Here is a 21,348-nt window from a genome sequence, read left to right on the forward strand (position 1 = left end):
CTGAAAACGGGGAAATAATAAAAAAAAAAAAAATAGAAACTCAGTCCCGAAATCAAACGGCATGTTAGGAGCTTAATAATTAAATATTATATTTGGTAATGAAAAAAGGCCAATTATTCAAATATGGATCAAAAGTTATTGTGGTGAAAAGTGCTACATCTTCATAATTAAAAATTTAATTATGGAACAAATCAACGAGGAAATAAAATATTTATGAAGAAATAAATTATTTTAAAATATATTATTATTATTGCTAAGAATTTAAATGGGAACTGTGAACTATGCAATGAAATGGAATGGATTAATAAGCATTTGTAAAGTATGATCGAGGGGAATAAATCACAGAGAATGATTAATTTGGGTATTATAATTAATACTTTTCGTGTATTTTAAAACTATCATGCTGCAAACCGCCTTACACATATATTTTTTAATTTTTATTATTATTTCTTTTTTTTTTGTTTATCCCACACGTCTTGCCGTAGTCCGCTTTGACAGCTGTGCTCTCCAGTCAACATGGCGGAAGATAGCTTAGTCGAAGGCGAAGATGAGAACATTTTATACGATTTGCTCGTTATTACCGAATGGCTTCCGGAGAGTGACACTCAGGTTTGTTGGCTGCCATTCCCAGCTTGTGCCGCAGCCTTCCTTTTCTTGCGTTTGTGCCGTCGTGACTCGTGAGAAGGAGCTGCGACGTGAAATAGTGACGTGGTGCTCAAGCCATTGCAGAGCCACGTAGTGTAAACATTCTATAAGTTGTCTTCTTAACTTTTTCCATTTCTTTAAAAAACACATTTCTTGATTCTTTTTTTAAAGCAAGAAATGCATCCATAAACTTTCGTATTGATGGATACTTTACTCCTTATGTAACGTTATCAGGCAATCAGGGGCATTCATGTGCCATTCATCCAAAGAGCTATTAAAACAATAAGTCTATAAATTCGCCTTCAAATTGCATACAGATACACAATAATGGTCATTTACATAAACCATATTTTAAAATATCTTTTATTTGCAGCTCCGAGGCAACAAGGAACATAACACCTCCCTTGTTGCAAAAGCAGTGACAGGTAAGACTTTTAAAAAGTTTTAATTAGCATCAATTCATTAAATTTATTAATTCATTTTTAAAAACAAATTTAATTACATTTTTTTCATATTCATTAAATACATTAAACGTGACATTCATTCATAATTTTGCTCATTGGCTTGTTTTGTGTGCAGTTTAAGCGTTTTGTCTTAATGTAAAGAAGACGTGTGCTAATTAATGCATTTCTTCCAGGCCCATTTCGCCTTATCCTGCAGTATTTGTGGTACAGGTAAGTTTATAATTAAAAAACAAAAAAAGTCCCACATCATTCATTTTAAAATTATTATAAAAAATAATTGAATAAATCCACAAAGGAATATTCGGGTCACATTGAAAACAAAAGATTGACTGTACGAGATTAAAAAACATAATCTTATGAGAATTAAAAAAAAATGTTTTTCCATATTGAAGTTGTAATATTATGGGAACAAAGTCATGCGTTTATGATGGCAAGTGAAGGAAGTTTCTACTTTATGTACTCCGTAAGGATGAGCAATATAAATCTCGTCGAGTTATACTTAAGTGCTTTCACAGAAAACAGTGACAGTTGTGAGGGCAATTCTGGCGACATGTCGTCTCTGGCGGGGACTGTACAACATCCTAAAGCCTTATGGCGTATTGTCGGTAATAATAACCGAGGCATATTGTCATATTATCATAGCAATTAATGGCTGCTATGACTGATTTAGTCCCCTTTTTAGCTCGAAAATATAAAACTTTTAATCTATTTTTTCTGAAATATACAACTACAAGACTGTGAAATTCATTTAAAGATATACAACTCTACAATAATCTAACTTTTTTTCTTGAAAATATACAATGTGCAACTTTCTTTTTTAATCATATGACTTGAAAATATACAATATCCTATTTTGGAAAATAGATAACTATCTCGAAACTATAATTTTTTTCCCCCCTCAAAAATACACAAACTTTTATCTCAAATGTACAACTTTTTTACTTGAATATATACCACTTTTAGCTCAAATATGCCACTTTTTATCCCCAAAATATACTGCTTTAGGTCATGAAGGTCTACAACGTTTTTGTCGAAAATACAACTTTTTATCTTGAAAATATACAACTTTTAAATCTTTTTGCTCTTAAGATTATGCGTAATCTTGAAAATATCTGACTTTGTTTTTCCTCAAAAACATAAAACTTCATTTGTTGTGTAATGCTTGGTAATGATAAAAGAAATTTTTCTGCCTTGGTGGAAGGTTAATGTTTTTTTGAGTGCTCTCTAATATAGGAATGTGTTCATTTTTATTGTTTTGACACTTTTGATATTGCCACTTTCAGCCCCTCCAGCTCTTCTCTACCACTCGGTCTCCTGCAGCTGGTGAACAAGCAGATTGACTGGCAGCTGGTGCTCGCGAGGTATCTGCGCACTCTCACACACAGATGCTCATCTGATCTTTTAATTGGGCCGGTGACAGCTGCACAAAGTTTAGATTTTGTTTGTTTATCTATTTGATGGCCGCCATCATCCATTAATTTTATGCACTTGACAGGGCTTATTTGATTCGCTCCCTTTACACTCGTCTTTTCTGTTTTTAACGCCCTCATCTCGAACAAGGATGAATCGACTATGTCCTCATTTTAGCTCCCTCATGTGTGTGTTTTTGCATCTGCAGTAACGGCAAGCTGCTGGCGGTGGTTCAGGACCAGTGCGTGGAGATCAGGTAATCACTGATTCTCTCCATCACAACCTAATTGGTCACAAAGGGGATCTCTGTTGTACAGTATACTTATCTGTCGAAGACAGAGCCCTCACTGAAATGAAAATCAATGGCAATATAACTGGTGGACAAATGCATGCAGGTACACCTGAAAAGCACAGAACTACAGCCTACAAAGATATTGATATAAAGACTATGCATTTTTTGCATTGTGTTGCAAGTCAAAATTTGAGCAAGGGGAAACTTTAGATATGCTGCCGAACAAGTGAAGTGGGGGGGAAAAAAAGCAATTAAAGTACTGTAATGCCGTTGCATGTGGGCAAGGAGAACCGACGTTGCCGATGCACTTTTAGCCTCTTTTTTGTTGTTGTTTGTTTTGTTTTTTTAACGAGACAAACACAAGAATACAAAATGAGAACAGGAAGGTGCTGCTGTAGGCCACAAGTCACATCCAGACTTTCACATACAGACTAAGTAAGCGGCCAATCCAACTCCAACCCCTGATGTCACTCACTAGGCCTTGCACTTGAAAGGCATACGCCCAACACACAAATACCGCAGTACGTGCAGTAATTACACTTTGACCAGTTTATTTATTTGCATCCTCTTATTTTGTTTTACTATGTTTTTAGACAATACACCGTTTTTACCCCCCACAAAAAAAAACTATTTAAATTCAACTATTCCTTTGTGCCTGTTCTCACTTTCTCGCTGGGAAACTACTATATAACATCACTTTGAGGAAAGGGAAAAAAAACCTCTCCTAATAAGTGGCAAAGGGTGCTTGCTTCAAGCTGTTTACTTGACACTCCCAATTTATGTCTACTGTAAAACTGTAAGAAATAAAACTAAACAGAATTGAACATCCATCCATCCATTTTCAAGACCACTTATCCTGGTTAGGGTCGCGGGGCGCTGGAGCCTATCCCATTTGACTTCGGGCGAAAGGCGGACTACACCCTGAACTGGTCGCCAGTCAGTCGCAGGGCACATATAGACACGGACAACCATTCGCACCCACATTCACACCGTCACTGAGTGGGAACTGAACCCACGCTGCCTGCACCAAAGTCAGGCGAGTGTACCACTACACCATCAGTGACAGAATTGAACATTGTATATTTAAACACAAATGTTCAACCAAACACCATATTTTTGTCTAACTGAAAACCATTAGCCTAATGCTAACATATACAGTGGACCCCTGCATGTTTGCTGTTCGGTATTCGCAGTTCACTTATTCGCAGATTATATATATTTTTTGAACCTATCCCCAGTTATTTGCGGGTACTTTATACACATTTTTTTACCTGATCCCAATAAAGTTCGTTATATAAAATATTATAAAATATATATTATACATTTTACCCGGTACCTGAGTTTTTTCAGAGTTATTTTTTCATGGCAGTTATTAGGGAACGTCAATTATTCACAGATTTTTCACTATTTACGGTCAAGCTTGGTCCCTATCCCAGGGGTCCACTGTAATGAGAAATGCCATAGATGGGTTAACGGAAATTAGCACGAATGTTACGCTAATTCTAAAACTTGAAACAACTGTTACTTTAACACAAATGGAGGAACAACACATACTAAGAAAGCATACAACAATACTCACAGGCATATATTGTCTCTGCTTTGTGGGAACAACCACTATTACTGGAGTTGAGTTGGGGACCTTCCAGTAGAGCTCAGTCCTGATCAGCATGTTGTGGTACTACACTGAAGGCACACAACTCTAAATTCAGACTTGCCTGTGTGCTGTAAATACCCATAAAAAAATGGCGGGGGCGCAACCGATAAACCGTGAGATGGCGGGTGTCCACTGTAAATGTGTTGAAGGAATCGCTGAAAAGTGAACATTGTGACTGAACGTCAGCGCTGTGGGACTTTTGGTAAATCGCAGCGTTTATTTTAAAGCTTCTCCTTGGAGCCGTTGTGGGGCGCTCGGTTGGACGAAGGTCTCGTCCGCCAGGCTCTGTTCCACGCCCACTCGCCTTGATCCATTGAGTGCGTTAAAACCCACTAATTGTCTGTGTGTGTGTGTGTGTGTGCCTGTGTGTGTGTGTATTGTATGTTGTGTGTTTTTTCACTATCGCTTCTTTTTCGTTTCAGGTCTGTGAGAGATGACTTTGGCACAGTCATTGGGAAGTGCCAGGGTAAGAGCCACTTTACCCCTGTTTAGCCACACAACCTTATTCAAAAACTTATTTGTCTTATTCTCCATGGGGTGGTTCTGATTTTGCTGGTCTGATAAACGATAAACTACACGGCTGATTTCCATTGTGTATTCTACGTCTTCTAAATTTGACACACCACACAGAAGAGCCAAAGTTGAATAATTAAAAAAATCGCCAAGTATATAAGATGAGGCTTCAAAATCGTGAAAAATCAGCTGTTCTCTAAAATGCCGTGGCTGTGATCCTGAATGCGATGAAACCCCGCCCCACTCAAAACTGTCAACTGTCCATCCCACTACGACCTGGAAAAATGGATGCTACTCTGTTCAGCATCTTTCTTATGCCTACACATAACTACATGTTTGAGCCACGAATATATATCCACATAAAGCGTTGAGTGGCTGGAATTCACCCCACCAGGTTGTCGAGGGGCTTCTCTGCGCCATGACAACGAGGCGCTCTAAAGCGACCACGCTAGCCCGCAGCCACAGATCAGACACATGCTGTCAAATCAAAAAATTCCCCCGCCTCACTCTTTCCCCTTTCTCTGTGTGACGTGTGTGTTCACTCACACAATGAGGCGCTCTAAATCGGCCGCGTCAGGCCACAGCCACGGTCCACGCGGACTACCCAAAGGGAAGATGGATTTTCGGGGTGTAGGCATAGCTAGCTAGCTAACTGCACATCGCAATTACAAATATTAGGGTACTCTCAATGCTTAGCCTTTTGGCTTTGACAAGGTAGGACTCCAGGTGATCCTTTCAAGGTGGCTCTTGATCTTCACCCAGCCTAGTTTCCAAGTCATGGGTGGAGAAATTATGTAGGTGCTCATCATTAAGAGTTCTGTCTGTAAATATGTTGCATTTAATTGAAAACACTTTAAAAGTTGAAAAAATGTTGCTAATATTTTTTTTTGCTAGTGACAGTGTCATTAAAAAAAGCATTACTACCTCTGTAAAGGCATAATTCTTGATTCAGGCCATGTATTGATGTCATTCGATTGTGTAGGTGTACCTAATTTTATGACTGTGACAAATCCTAGCGACAAAGACCCATGTGTGTTCTCTCTTCTTGCTCCTTTTACAATCTTTTCTTCCTATTCCACCTCCATCTTGCGCACCCCCTCTTCCATTATGTATTGTTCGCGCTATCTGCAACTGAGAGGGGCTCCATTTCCACATAAATGTTTTTTTTTTAGGATGGGGGGGCGGGGGGGGATAAGAAGAAAAATAGGATGTTTACGTCCCTTCCTCCGCCGGCGTGGGTGGAAGTCGGGTAGGAATTCAGCTCTCAAAGATGACACGCGCCCCTCCGATGTAAAGAAGCTTCGTTTATCACAGCTCAACAGCGATGAATTATGTAAGCGGGCAGGCGGGAGGCTGGCGAGCTTAAGGGAGGGAGAGAGACAGGTATGGCGGGAGTGAACATGCGCAATAATGCAGACACCAAAGCATTAAGGCCAGGCTTGCTTTAAAAGCAAATGCAAAAAACAGAAATACTGTATATTTTTCAATTTTGTGGACATTATAATGCTACTAACAAAATTCAAACTACACAACAGGGGACATATGACAGAGCAATTGCTTTTTAAATGCCTGCCAAACCAAGTGTTAAATTAAGCAATCAAGTCAATCTTTTGTTAGCTACCTATTTCCAAAAATGCGTCTGTGAGCGAGGCCTTCTGAATTTGGTCAGGTTGCGAAGTAAAAGTGCTAATAATTTACATAACTGCTCCCAAACAGGGTTTCTCCACCCATGACTTGCAAGCTAGCCTGGGTGAAGATCCAGAGCTACTTTCAAGTGACCACTGGTGTCCAGTTGTCGAACTACATGGTAGCGTGACCATGTGAAAGCCAAAAAGCTAAGCATTTAGAGTCCTCTAATATTTGGTGGTGTAAATTTAGCCTAAAATTGGTCAATCAAAATTATGAGATCATTTGTAAATTGAATGAAAATAATACAACTAAAATATACAATGTTAGTCAAACAATTTTACATATAAAGTGGTGTCTTGAGAGACGCGTGACCCAACTGAAATTTTTTTCGAGATATGAGCCGTTCGGTCAATTTTTTGCTTTGACTTGCGAGCAAACATTTGAGATACGAGTGCAGTATAGTGACAACTCCACTTCACAACAAGCACCAGTTTGGCAGGCTGAACAGATCTTCCAAAGAGAGGCTTCAAGCTGTTTATTGCCGCTCCCAGTTGAAGTTTACTGTCCAACTAATCATAAAACACAGAAAATTACACATTGTGTATTTAAAACAGCCACATTACCTTATGTCCTCTATCTTAATCTATTTTAGCACATAATGAGAAATACCACAGAGCGACACGAATAGCATCTATGTGGCGGTGTTGTAACGCTTTAAGGAATGGATATTTGAACACAAACGGTACATCAACACATGTAGACAGACACTATGACAGTAATCACAGGCATTTACTCTTTATCCTCTGTGACAAAAGACAAATATTACTGCAGATTACTGAGTCACTTTGACTAGTTGGGTGAAACTCCTCTTCATCTGTGTTCATGTACTGTATTATACTGCCACCTGGTGACCAAGTCACACACACCACAAAGAGGGGCAATCATCTCATCACAACTGCAACACAGCACAAACTGTTTAACTCTTTACCTTATATTTAAATATGTTATTGTTAGGTGTTTTTATGAAGTACAATATTATAGAGTGCCATTCTCTTCATTAAAAAACACATTACAAACATTTTTGGTTTATTTTGTGGGGAGGCTGTAACGGATTAATGGCCTTTCCATTCATTACAACGGGCAAAGATGATTTGAGATACGATTGCCCTGAGTTATGAGCATTGTCACCGAAAAAGTTAAACTCGTATCTAAAGGCACCACTCTACAGTGTTCCCTCGCTATATTGCGGTTCACCTATTGTGTGTTCAGTGCATTGCGTTCCCCCCCCCCCCGGCCGCCCACCCCCATATTCATTTAGCGCATAATTCGCCATATTGCAGGATTTTTAGTGTGCGCTATAGTTTTTTTGTGGTAAAATAAACACTTCCTAGCCAAAAATATTAAAACTGTAAACAAAGAAAATAATTAAAACAACATTTTAAAAGGAATAAGAGTACTACTTAGCATTACTGTATGTGTATATAAAGTGTCTATAAGACTACGGCAGAAGTTAATAGGCGTGTGGGGAAGAAGTCTGCGAAGGGTCATACAGCTTGAAAATACGTATATATAGTATATAAAATACGTATATATAGTATATAAAATGTGGTCGCGATTTCACGGATTTCACCTATTATGGGGCTGGTCTGGAAACTAACTCCCACTATAAATGAGGGATTACTGTACTACACAAGGTTTATTATTTCCAACAGTGCCTGTAAAATGCCAGTAGGCGACAGCATTGCTCTCCAATTAAACCTTTCTTTTCCCTCTCCATTTTGTGCTTGTCAGCCATCCTCAGAGTAGTTTTATTAATGTTTCTTTTATGTTAGGTAATTTTTTCATGTTATTGTACAATAGATAACTCATTTTTTACACTTAATAATGTTAAAATATTACTTAAAACAGTTAAGAAAGAATTACGATGACTTTACTTTAGAAATTTGCTTCCAGATCCTGTTGAGTAATTATGCAGGTGTACCTAAAGAAGCGTCCCCCTCATAATGATGCATACATAATGGTCTGCCTTTGTTGTGAAGGTGTGCCATGTTTTCAGCATCCTCCGGAGCAATTTGATTCATGGGCCCTCAATCATTATGGCCGGGGAATGCCTTATTATTTCTCTCCGCGGGTGCCGCATTTATTGTTTGTCACCGGCGCGGCCTTATGTCTCCTTCATCTTTTGTTCTCAAACTCCCGTCATCCGTCGGCTTTTTGTCGGCCGCATTGCCCACCGGGGGCTGCAAAGCGACATCTGCTCAGCCAGCTCATAGGACACAATAAATGCCAGGAGCGCCGTTATGCGATATCAACAGGAAAACACACTCACATGAGTCTTTCAAATTTCCAAACCATTTCTATCATAGGAAATATATATAATATAAATGGAAGTTACCCATTGTGATCTAAAACTAAAAGAGAGTAAAACTGGCGGCCCGGTGGATGACTGGTTAGCACATCTGCCTCACAGTTCTGAGGACCTGGGTTCAAATCCGGCCTCCCCTGTGTGGAGATTGCATGTTCCGGGTACTACGGTTTCCTCCCACATCCCCAAAACATGCATGGTAGGTTAATTTAAGACTCCAAATTGCCTGTAGGTGTTAATGTGAGTGCGAGTAGCTGTTTGTTTATTTGTACCCTGCGATTGGCTAGCGACCATTTCAGGTTGTAACCCGCCTCTTGCCCAAAGATAGCTGGGATAGGCTCCAGCACACCTGAGACCCTAGTGAGGATAAGGGGTCTGGAAAATGGGTGGATGGATGGAGTAAAAGTGGCACCTAGTGGCACTGTATAGCTACTGCTGGAATTAATAAGTTGTATTTCCATCCATCCATTTTCTGAACCGCTTCTCCTCACTAGGGTCACGGGCGTGCTGGAGCCTATCCCAGCTATCATCGGTCAGGAGGCGGGGTACACCCCGAACTGGTTGCCAGACAATCGCAGGGCACATACAAACAAACAACCATTCGCACTCACATTCACACACCTACGGGCAATTTAGAGTCTCCAATTCATGCATGTTTTTGGGATGTGGGAGGAAACCGGAGTGCCCGGAGAAGACCCACGCAGGCACGGGGAGAACATGCAAACTCCACATAGGCGGGGCCGGGGATTGAACCCCGGGTCCTCAGAACTCTGAGGCTGATGCTCTAACCAGTCGTTCACCGTGCCGCAAGTTGTATTTCTCCAATGAAAAAAAGATGTTATAATCAGGGATGGTAATAATTGTCTAAGTATAAAATGAAGTTTCTTAATGTATAACAAAATAAAGTAAAAACTACTCACCCTTTGAAGACAACTGGCTGACCTGTAATGGAGAGCGGGGGGGGGGGGGGGGGGGGGGGGGCGGGGGGGGGGGGGGTTGATAGTTGTTTGCAAACCAATACTGTCACATTGTTGTATTTAATAGGTACTGCGACAATTTTGCATTGTGTTCGCGAGCATATTTGTGATTCGCCCATTTATGAATTTTGTAATCTATCCTCTGCTATTCGCTGGTTTTATGCTCTGGCCAAAGCCCTGTTTAATATAAAATATACAGCGCTGCCTTGAGATATGAGCTACCCAACTTAAAGGTTTAAAGATACGAGCCATCGTTTGGATAATTATTTTACTTTGACTTGCGGGCAAAAATTTTAGATACCAATAGCATCTATATGGCAGTGTTATAACGCTTTAATTAACAGATATATGAATACAAAAGGTGTAGCAACACATGTAGACAGACAATACAACAATACATCCATCCATCCATCCATCCATTTTCTGAGCCGCTTCTCCTCACTAGGGTCGCGGGCGTGCTGGAGCCTATCCCAGCTGTCATCGGGCAGGAGGCAGGATACACCCTGAACTGGTTGCCAGCCAATCGCAGGGCACATAGAAACCAACAACCATTCGCACTCACAGTCATGCCTACGGGCAATTTAGAGTCTCCAATTAATGCATGTTTTTGGGATGTGGGAGGAAACCGGAGTGCCCGGAGAAAACCCACGCAGGCACGGGGAGACCATGCAAACTCCACACAGGCGGGGCCGGGGATTGAACCCGGGTCCTCAGAACTGTGAGGCTGACGCTCTAACCAGCCACCGTGCCGCACAACAATACATACAGTGGTATATATTTTTTACCCTCTGGAAAAAAAGACTAATATTACTGCAACTTACTGAATCACCTACAGTAGTTGAATAAAACTCTTCTTCCTTTGTCTGCATGACTGTATCATACTCCCCCTGGTGGCCAAGTTGAACACACCAGAAGGAGCCACAATGAATAAATCATGATGCATCAACAGTTTATTTTTTTACATTCTATTACGATTTCATGAAGTTATTGATAGTGTCATTTTCCTTATTAAAAAACGCATTTCCAATATTTTTGTTGTTATACTTGGGGAAAGCTTGAACGTATAAATGCCATTTCCGTTCAAATGTTTTGAGTTACGAGCGTGGTCATGGAACAGATTAAACTTGTATTTCAGTGGCGCCATCTTGTGGCATTTTGGAGCCAAGGAACTATGTTCAAGTGAGTTCAGAAGCTTCATGTTGCGCTTTGCTGCCTTTTTGCTGCACGCGCTTGTCTTAGTCCTGGCAGCGTACAAGTCCTCAAGGGTGGGTATGGGGGTACTGACAATCTTTTCATCAGTTTTGATTGTCCGTTGCAGTCGGAGTTTGTCCATTTTTGTAGCAGCACCAAACCAGACTGTGATGGAAGAACACAGGACTGACTCAATGACCGCTGTGAAGAACTGCCTCAGCAGCTCCTGTGGCAGGCCGTGCTTTCTCAGAAGCTGCAGGAAGTACATCCTCTGCTGGGCCTTTTTGAGGACGGAGTCGATGTTGATCGGCCACTTCAGGTCCTGAGAGACTGAAATTCCCAGGAACTTGAAGGTCTCGACGGTTGACACAAGGCAGCTAGACAGCGTGAGGGGCAGCTGTGGCCAAGGATGCCTCCTGAAGTCCACGATCATCTCTACAGTCTTCAGCGTGTTCAGATCCAGGTTGTGTCGGCCGCACCGCAGCTCCAGCCGCTCCACTTCCTGTCGCTATGCAGACACGTCACTGTCCTTGATGAGGCCGATGACAGTGGTGTCATCTGCAAACTTCAGGAGTTTGACAGCCGGGTGCGTTGAGGTGCAGTTGTTCGTGTAGAGAGAGAAGAGCAGCGGAGAGAGGACACAACCTTGGGGCATCCCAGTGCTGATGCTGCGTGTGGATGAGGTGGTCTCCCCCAGCCTCACCTGCTGTGTCCTGCCCGTCAGGAAGCTGTAAATCCACTGGCAGATGGCAGGTGAGATGCTGAGCTGGAGAAGCTTGGAGGAAAGGAGTTCAGGGATGATGGTGTTGAACGCTGAGCTGAAGTCCACGAACAGGATCCTCGCGTGGATCCCTGCACTGTCGAGGTGTTCCAGGATGAAGTGCAGTCCCATGTTGACTGCATCATCCGCAGACCTGTTCGCTCGGTAGGCAAACTGCAGGGGGTCCAGCAGGGAGCCTATGACGCTCTTGAGGTGGTCCAGCACGAGACGTTCAAAGGACTTCATGAGCGCAGATGTCAAGGCGACAGGCCTGTAGTCATTTAGACCCGAGATTGTAGGTTTCTTGGGGACTGGAATGATGGTAGAGCGTTTGAAACAGGATGGTACTATTGAAAATCTGTGTGAAGACTGGAGCGAGCTGGTCCGTGCAGACTTTGAGGCAGGATGGGGACACATGGTCTGGGCCTGCCGCTTTGTTAGTCTTTTGTTGATTGAAGATGCGTCTCAGATCCTGTTCGTGGATGGTTAACGCAGAAGTCAGAGGTGTGATTGTGGTCAGTAGTGTGGCTGGGTGGGTGTGCGGTGTGAAAGTATCCTTTTCAAATCTGCAGTAGAAGTTATTCAAGTCTTTAGCTAGTGTGCTATTGTTCTCAGCTTGGGGTGATCGTCGCTTGTAATTGGTCAGCGATTGAAATACATGCCAGACTGATTTAGAGTCGTTAGCGCTAAGCCGTTTTTCCAACTTTGCTGCATAATTCCTCTTTGCAATGTTAATTTCTTTCGTCAGCTGGTTTGTGGCTCGATTATACAGGGCCCTGTCCCCGCTTTGATATGCGTCCTCCTTAGCTTGGCGAAGTTGCTTAAGTTTGGCAGTGAACCATGGCTTGTTGTTGTTGAATGTGCGAAATGATTTTGTTGGTACACACACATCTTCACAGAAACTGATATAGGATGTAACAGTGTCCGTATATTCATCCAGGCTGCCAGCTGAATTTTCAAAGACACTCCAGTCTGTGCAGTCTAAACAGCTTTGAAGTTCCATCTTTGCGCTTTGGTCCAGTTTTTCACTGTTTCACTGTAGGCTTAGCGCGTTTAAGTTCTTGCCTGTATGTCAGTATTAAGTGAATTAAGCAGTGATTATAATGAAAAAAGCGCGCCGCACTGCTGAGCCAGCGGCTTGACCAAAACAGCCGACTAATGCTTCAGTGAGAGCTGGATGGATCATTTATGTGTATTTTGTGTGCGTCTTTGAGAGACAATTAATAGGATGTATCACTCCGATGGCTTCTTAGGCGCGTCGTGCTGAACAACGACATCATTGCCGTCCTCTTTCTCAGCATCTGTATTCATCATCGCAGCAGCAGCGGGGGATTAGTCTCACACACACACACACACACACACTTGCTCATCTAGCTTAATAATGAAGCCTTGCCGGTCCTCGGTCGCAACATCTGATCACGTATTCTTCTTGTTGTCGTTCTTCTACAGTGCCGAAGGACCCCAATCCCCAATGGCGGCGGGTGGCGTGGAGCCACGACTGCGCCCTACTGGCGTTCGCCGACAGCACGGGCACAGTGCGCCTCTTTGACCTCGTGGGCAGTGAGCTGTTTGTCATACCGCCGGTAAACACACACCCCACCCTCAACCTATTGGGTTTGTATTGTCTTTTATGCGCTCATCAGTTTACGCACCCTGGCCGAATTTGCGAAGTACATCTCCTCAGTAAACTGCAGTTATATTGGTCATTCTTCGCAGAGGATAAAGAATACATGCCTATGAGTATTGTTATATATAGGAAACTGATGCTATTTGTTAGCCTGCCTCCTATATGTTATCATAAGGGTAGCAGACTTTAAAGCTAAGTTATGTGGTTGATTTAAATAAACATGTAATTTTCTTGGTTCCATATTTAATTTGACAATAAACGTCTGGGAATAGCAATAAACAGCTTGAAGCCTCTTTTTTTCAAGATTTTTTCACTTCAAATTGCTGCTTGTTGTAAAGTGAGTTGAGTTTAGTGCCACAATCGAGTGCTCGTATCTGAAATTTTTGCTCGCAAAACATTATCTGAACAACAGCTTGTAATAAGTCGGGTCTCTTCCGTTTAAGGATGATAAACAGGTTCGCATTAGATTTGAAGTCAGGGGATGATAGTGGCCACACAATGTTTTTCTTACGTTTCTACAGTAGTCAACATGGATGATTTGTTATCTTGTCCCTTGTTATTTTACTGATAAAGCCACGGTTCTTTTTATACCATGGCAGTAAATAATCAGTTAGAAACTAAATATATTTTTCAGAGATCATAAAACAGATTCCAAATGAACAAAAACACGTTCTTACACAGCGAAAAAAGTCTTGGTAACTTCACATGACGACTTAACACGTTGTCAGTTGTGGCATCTTCTCACATAGCTTCCTTCCTTTTTGTCAGATTTTTCTTCACATTCCATTCCCGTCGTCTCGTCTTCAGTCCTATTTCACGTCCCTCCATTTTTAATGTGTCACGCGCTTGATGCGCCGTCAAGGCTGCCTTGATCCCCGCTCTCTCTGTCTTATCCTTCAGTCATCCCCATCTCTTTGTGCCTCGTATCAAGTCCATCCATTCCACCCGTCGCTTTAATGCCCTCCTTGCACCACATATTATCATTCTATCCCTCCTTTTCGCTCTTTTCAGGTCCCTATCCACCAGAGTTGCTCTCGTCTGTGATCATTATACTGCAGCATAACTTTTTTTTGTGTGGCTACACGGTTTTGTGGCCTCTTTCATACTGAAATCCCATAAAAGTAGACATTATGCATGTTTTAACAATTTAAAAGTCCCCCACCGACTAGTTGTCGACAACCTCTTCACGGAGAAATAATGGACAATATGTACTGCATATCAGAAGCTAAGGCTGTTAGCTGAGGCTAATCTGTGCAGCCAGCAAAACTCAATCCAGGTCTGCTTACCTGTTACTTACTCTTTGGCCAATATTTTTATTTATTTATTTATTTTTTGCTTTGACTTGCGAGCAATGACATGAGATACAAGTGCGATATGGTGGCAATGAACTCAACTCACTTCACAATAACCAGCAGTTTAGCAGACAATAAACAATTCTTCCAATTCAGCTGTTTAATTATCAAACTAATCATAAAACAAAGAGAATTACAACTTTTGTATTTAAAACAATAACATATCTTAGCCTTTCAGTCCGCTAGCGTAACGCTAACGCTAAATAGCATCTATGTTGCTGTGCTATAACCCTTCCAGCAATGGATTGAACACAAACGGTGCAGCAACACAAGTAGGCAGACAATATAACAGTACTCAGTCATATTCTTTATCCTCTGCGCGGAAATACTAATATTAGTCCCACACTAATGAGCTTCGAGGAGTGAGACATCTCAATGTCCATCCATCTTGTACTGCCCCCAGGTGGCCAAGGCGGGCACACCAGAAAGAGAAACACAAAGGCCATTCAATTGATTCGGTGTGACAAAAACTGTTTAATTCTTTTTGGTTTAATTTATTGTAGGCTGGAAACAGGTTATTGGCATTTGCAGTCATTTCAGTGGGAGAAGATGATTTGAGATATGAGTGTTTTGATTTACAACTGTGGTCACAGAATGAATTAAACTCCTGTCTCAAGGCACTGCTGTATTTGTATATACTGTGAGCCATTAAAAAGTAAATTTTCCATAATATAATATAAATGAATTCCTCTCAGACAATGTCAATCAAAACCTAATTATAATACACTGCATCTCATTGGATTTTGCTAGTGTACCCAATAAAGTGTCCAGTCAGTGTCCGTCATGTCGTCATGTTGTTCCCCCCAAGGAGCTGAGTTTCCCCGGAGATTTCAGCTGTGCCGTAGCGGGCCTCATCTTCCTCGAGTACATGGGCGGCGCTCAGTGGTCGGCCGAGCTGCTTGTCATCACGTACGGGGGCAGGCTCAAGAGCTACCTGGTCAGGTGAGTGCTCATATTTTGATTGATAGGTGAAAATTTGCAATATAGAGAGATCATATGAAATTTTTTTACAGAACTAGTTTCACCCCTACCACACACTTTAAACAAATTTAAACTCATTAAAACACACAAAAACTTGTTAAAACACACTATTAAAGTATTCCTTAGCGTCTGTCGCTATTAAGAAATGGGAGACTATTGAATAACATTACGTAGACGTGATGAAATGAAGACATACTCACACAGTTCGAGTGTTTGTCACACTCAGTTGAAGTGTACTGTTAAACTGACACGTAAAACAAAAGGGAATTGTTTTTTCAAAACCAAAATGATGAACCAAGTCATATAATTTCATCTAATATTTTGTCCCTCTCCTGTAGCCAAATAAGGTTAAAAAACAGCATTATCTTTTCCAAAGGCTTCATAAAGTCTCTTCTGTTGACTGTTATTGATGACCTGACTTGCCCTCAGCTGACAGCGCAGCGCCTTCCCATCCTCTTTAGATGTCAATCAAAAAGCGTTTACCAGCGAGTGTTTACCATGGCCTCAATGTCCTCACTGACATTCTAACTGTTTTTCCTCAATGCCTCAATCTTCCACTCTAGCTTTTCCCATTTGATACTTGTACATGCACTGTAGAGACAACAGTATTGGGACACCTGGCTGATGCATCTAAAGCAGAAAAACAGAGAGTAATTGATGCCGCCCACCCTTAAAGGTTAACAATTGTTCCTATGAACATGCATATATATATAAGTGCTCACCTTCCTTTTAGTGAGGCACACATTCCATATGTGATGATGGAAATCCTTTTGATTGTGCTTTACTGATCAGCATATGTAAAGGCCTTCCCTTTTAATTTAGCATAGTTTGATAAAGCATTAGTGGAGTTATTTGATGTAAGTCAGGGTGGCTTTGCCTTACTCCTTCGACGATGCTGAATGGAGGAAAAATGTTTCTATTATTTGAGGCTTTTACTGCATGTCCACGAGTATGTGTCATTTGGGAATGACGTTGTGGGAGAAATGTGCACAATGGCTCGCAAAGTGGGGGGCTTATTTGTAATGATTGGTTTTCATTTTCATATGGAGCTTATTGCGCCTCTCCTCCTCCTGCTTAGACCATTTGAATTGAGCATCAGGCTTGACAGTAAGTGCCAGTGCCGGCAATACTTGTTCCATTAATGTCCTCAGGCCCCCCTCTTCTCTTTTCACCTCCTCCTCATTACACGGATTGCACGTTGTTGTTGTCTCACATTATGTCGTTGCTGTTGCAAATTAATCACTCTGTTGTTTTAACAGCGTGGGCACCAATCAGAACTTCCAAGAGAACCACAACTTTAGCTTCTCCACCCACTACTCCCATGGCATTACCTCGGCTATTTACCACCCGGGTCATAGGTAAGTCGACGTCCCCGTCCGTTTTTGCAATTAGTGGTGCCTTCAGATGTGAGCAATACTTTTTACTCATATTTGTTTATTGTTTATTTTTACTTTGGAATTCTTAAAGAAATAAGAGATGAGGTTCCTCTATTTATGATTGACTGTGTCAATCTACGGGCGGAACGGTGGACGACTGGTTAGAGCCTCACAGTTCTGAGGACCTGGGTTCAATCCCCGGCCCCGCCTGTGTGGAGTTTGCATGTTCTCCCCGTGCCTGCGGGGGTTTTCTCCGGGCACTCCGGTTTCCTCCCACATCCCAAAAACATGCATGAATTGGAGACTCTAAATTGCCCGTAGGCATGACTGTGAATGCGAATGGTTGTTTGTTTCTATGTGCCCTGCGATTGGCTGGCAACCAGTTCAGGGTGTACCCCGCCTCCTGCCCGTTGACAGCTGGGATAGGCTCCAGCACGCCCGCGACCCTAGTGAGGAGAAATGGCTCAGAAAATGGATGGATGGATGGATGGATGGATGGATGGATGGATGGATGTGTCAATCTAAACTGAGCATTACTGACTTTGACTTTGCAGCCTGTAAATGTTTTTTGGGACAGCTCTCATTAGTTTAAACACGTGTCCCTACTGAGTCGTCTTCCATGTTAAACCCAGCTTCACCCTCGCCACTGCTCACTCTGCAGACAGTTGGAATGGAAGTGGAGATTATTACTTCGTGCAGGGCGGGGATGAGCTACTCCACTTTGGAATAGGGGCCAATCAGGAATAAACTAGGTCTGGGAAAGCCTCACCATCCCCTCACTCCGATCTTCTTGCTAATCATGTCCGGCCTTTAATCTGTGACCCATAACGTAAACCCAATCCCACCACCACACTCTGTGGACGGCAAGCAGATTGATTTTTGGCAGGTGAATCTTGCCTTGGCAGCTTAATGGATCCTGACAGCCGCTGTCAAGTGTTTGGCAGCCAACAGACCGGATGAAACTTTAATGATCTGCGGTGTGAAAAGTGGGTCAGTGCAAGCGGTTGCATATAGATTAGAGCAAGTACGAGGGAGTGGTATTTATCAGACAACCAGTAGTCCCAGTGAATGTACAGTGAACCTCCAGTTATAGTGTAGAATATGTTCCAGACCCACGATAGGTGAAAATCTCCAATATAGAGAGACCATATAATTGTTTTATAGTTTCACCCCTCCCACATGCTTTAAACACATTTAAAGGACCTATAGCGTCCAGATGGCCTGTATATATATATATATATATACATTTTTTTAAATCAGTTTATTTGAAAGTTCTCGTTAATTATTTTTTTTGCTGAAGAAAATGAAACTGGCTGTCATTTCCAATAATATCCATCCATTTTGGAGTAATCAGTAGATCACAAATTTCCCTGGGAACGGCTTTTTCATCGCCAAAATCGATACGCCGCCATGTCTTGGAGGGACGTCAGGGACGGAACTGGAGACCATTTCTATGCATAGCCAGTGTGGACAAAGGAATGTACTATATTATAAAGTGGCAATATTTACTCGTATTTTATATATCGTCGCTGTCGGGCAGAATTTGGTGGGATCCACCTCCAAAATGACAACTTTTTTTTGGGGGGGGGAGCCATCTTACTGAAGTTTCCAAACACCGCTTTGTTCAAGTTGGTAATATACCTTATAATGTGATCACCGTTGCACTCTTACATCAACACAACAGCACCACAAAACTATGTTAAATCGCTAATTTAATATGGTACAAACTCGGTAGTTGATTATGCTGTCATTGATAAACATCGTAGAGACATGGCACCAGCCAGCCATGCCCATCAAAGTCCGTCGTGGTCACACGATGGCACTGGCCATATAAAAAGCCTTTAACACAAAAGTGTATTACGTCATCTTTCCTCAACTCTTTTTCAAAGGTCTTAGAGCCATGAGCAGTGCAATAAATACAACGATTTGACTAAACCCAAAGATTAGGCGGCTATGAATCTGCTCACACTTACCAACATGGCTCATGTAGTTATCTTCTGCAACGAAGCATTCGTTTTACAATCAATTTTAGTAAAACAACCCTACTCAAATGTATCGAACCTCATTATTTTAACTCGTTATTGCCTAAAAAGTATCTAGACTTTCAATATAGGTGATAATTGCGCCTTACGGCTTCAGCAGAATGAGGAGGTTTTACACTTCTTAGACATTTTGAGCATTTAGATTTCTTCTCAAGATTCTTTCACCACTTTAAATTGTTTAATAGTTCATAAAAATGACAGAAGAAGTGGGGACAGACTGATAATAATGATTTGTGAAGCTTTGCTATCTGTTAGAGTCCAAGAACATGTACTAGTATATGGAAATGTACTGATCGTTCTATCGCTGACATCAACAGACTGATGTGTCAATCAGGCAGGTTTTGACCGGAATATGGGTGGGCCAAAATCTGGCTGAAAATCAAATATGTCATTAGAAAATAATCCTAAAATTACTCCTTAGTCTATTTTTGGGGGGGATTTTATTTTATTTTATTTTTTTGGTCCTCTGACATCTGTGCAATAAATCTAATTGTAAACATCAATCTGGTTTATGGGTGCTGCTTGCTGTGCGTTTTGTAGGCACCAGGGTGCAGTGTTGAGCCAAGTGGTACTGTTCTCAAGTTGCTTGAGCGTTGGAGAGAGTGAAGGTTACTGTAATAGTCATCCATCCATCCATCCATCCATTTCCCATAGGGCTTGTCCGAATAGTGTCGTGTGAGCTGGAGCCTATCCCTTCTGACTGGGTACACCCTCGACTGGTCGCCAGTGCATCGCATGGTTCTATAGACAAACAACCATTCACTCACAATTACAACTCTTCAATTAAACTACCAAGGCAACACGGTAGTCAAGTGTTTAGCAGATCTGTCTCACAGTTCTGATGCTCTGGGTTCTATTCTCGCCACTTTTTATTTGTAACTAATAACGGCTATAGAAAATGGATGGATGAATGAAGAAAAAAAACAAAACAGATTACAAACAACACTACTCTGCACAAGGTCACCATGCTAAAGTTGGCGATCAAGAAGATGTTCTTTTCGTGCGTTCCAGACTGCTGCTTGTGGCCGGCTGTGATTCAGGGGACGACGGGTCGTCCAAGGCCTCCTCTTGCGGTCTCACGGCATGGAGGGCACTCTCCGGCTCACCCCACTACAAGGAGGTCACCTGTTTTGAGGACGACATCAACCCGGTGAGGAAACATAACTATACATACAATATGACTGAATGGGCCAGCATTTGTTCTGCATTAATCGTTTCAATACAAAACCTTATTTTCTTGGTTTATTGCGCAAAACTCTGTGGTGTTTTTAAATGTAAAATAGCACCAAACACTTAGGTTGACTACCATGGCAGTAGTAAACTCTCTTTGCCATATTTATTGAACACAGGAAGCGCAGGAGTATGAACACACTCAGAGCACACTCTTGCAGAAGCTACTGTCGGCCACAGCTCACGCTCAGACACTCACGTAAACTCGTTGACACCTCCCCACAAGGCCCAGCTTCTTAACGCATTCATTGACAGCCATTTTCAAAACAGTTCCCCATATTGCTTGCAGTTTTAGAGCATTTAACCTGATCTTTGGAGACTCACAGAATATTGTTCTGTGACAATATAAGCACAGAAACTACCAAAAGAAAGGGTAGACTCTCTTCTGTCTGTCACCAGAAAAAAAGTTTTTCTCGCTTTTTCCGTTCTTTTGTAGTCAGCAGTGGAACATGGATTGGTTTTGCCCAAAGCACTGGGTTCTAACCCAAATATGGGGAACATTTTTTTTTTCTGAAAAGCAACGTCAAGCAGAACACTGATGCTAATATTTGTTGCTTTTTTTGACACTTCAAAATATAAAATGACAAAAACAAGACTGAGAAAGGGCTTTTTGATGGAAAAATAATCATTTACAGCTTTACAACTAAGAAACACGACACTGACTCACTGTATGGCTAGAGTTGAACATCAGTGGCTTTTTTACATGGTGTCGCTGTTCAGCACTCACTCCATGAACTGTAATCTTTTCTCACAATTGCAACAGACAATTTCAACTAACTACTGCGACACATAGTCTGTTTATACCATACATATTAGTTAGTCCGTTCGAGTGTAAGTTCC

At 41.7% G+C, this 21,348-nt stretch overlaps 1 protein-coding gene across 1 annotated transcript in view; it reads left to right on the plus strand.

The window, feature by feature from the left end:
* Positions 1 to 499: 499 nt before the first annotated feature.
* The window catches only part of nbas (NBAS subunit of NRZ tethering complex), a 170,552-nt gene continuing 149,703 nt past the window's right edge, over positions 500 to 21,348 (plus strand). The window contains 10 exon segments of the mRNA XM_061753787.1: positions 500 to 609; positions 1,019 to 1,070; positions 1,283 to 1,319; positions 2,393 to 2,470; positions 2,728 to 2,775; positions 4,888 to 4,931; positions 13,350 to 13,483; positions 15,688 to 15,821; positions 17,120 to 17,218; positions 20,290 to 20,428. Of these exon segments, the coding sequence (XP_061609771.1) occupies positions 517 to 609; positions 1,019 to 1,070; positions 1,283 to 1,319; positions 2,393 to 2,470; positions 2,728 to 2,775; positions 4,888 to 4,931; positions 13,350 to 13,483; positions 15,688 to 15,821; positions 17,120 to 17,218; positions 20,290 to 20,428 (858 nt within the window). The 5' untranslated portion in view covers positions 500 to 516.

This window comes from Phyllopteryx taeniolatus, chromosome 18, assembly GCF_024500385.1.
Source record: "Phyllopteryx taeniolatus isolate TA_2022b chromosome 18, UOR_Ptae_1.2, whole genome shotgun sequence".
NCBI classification, from domain to species: Eukaryota; Metazoa; Chordata; class Actinopteri; order Syngnathiformes; family Syngnathidae; genus Phyllopteryx; species Phyllopteryx taeniolatus.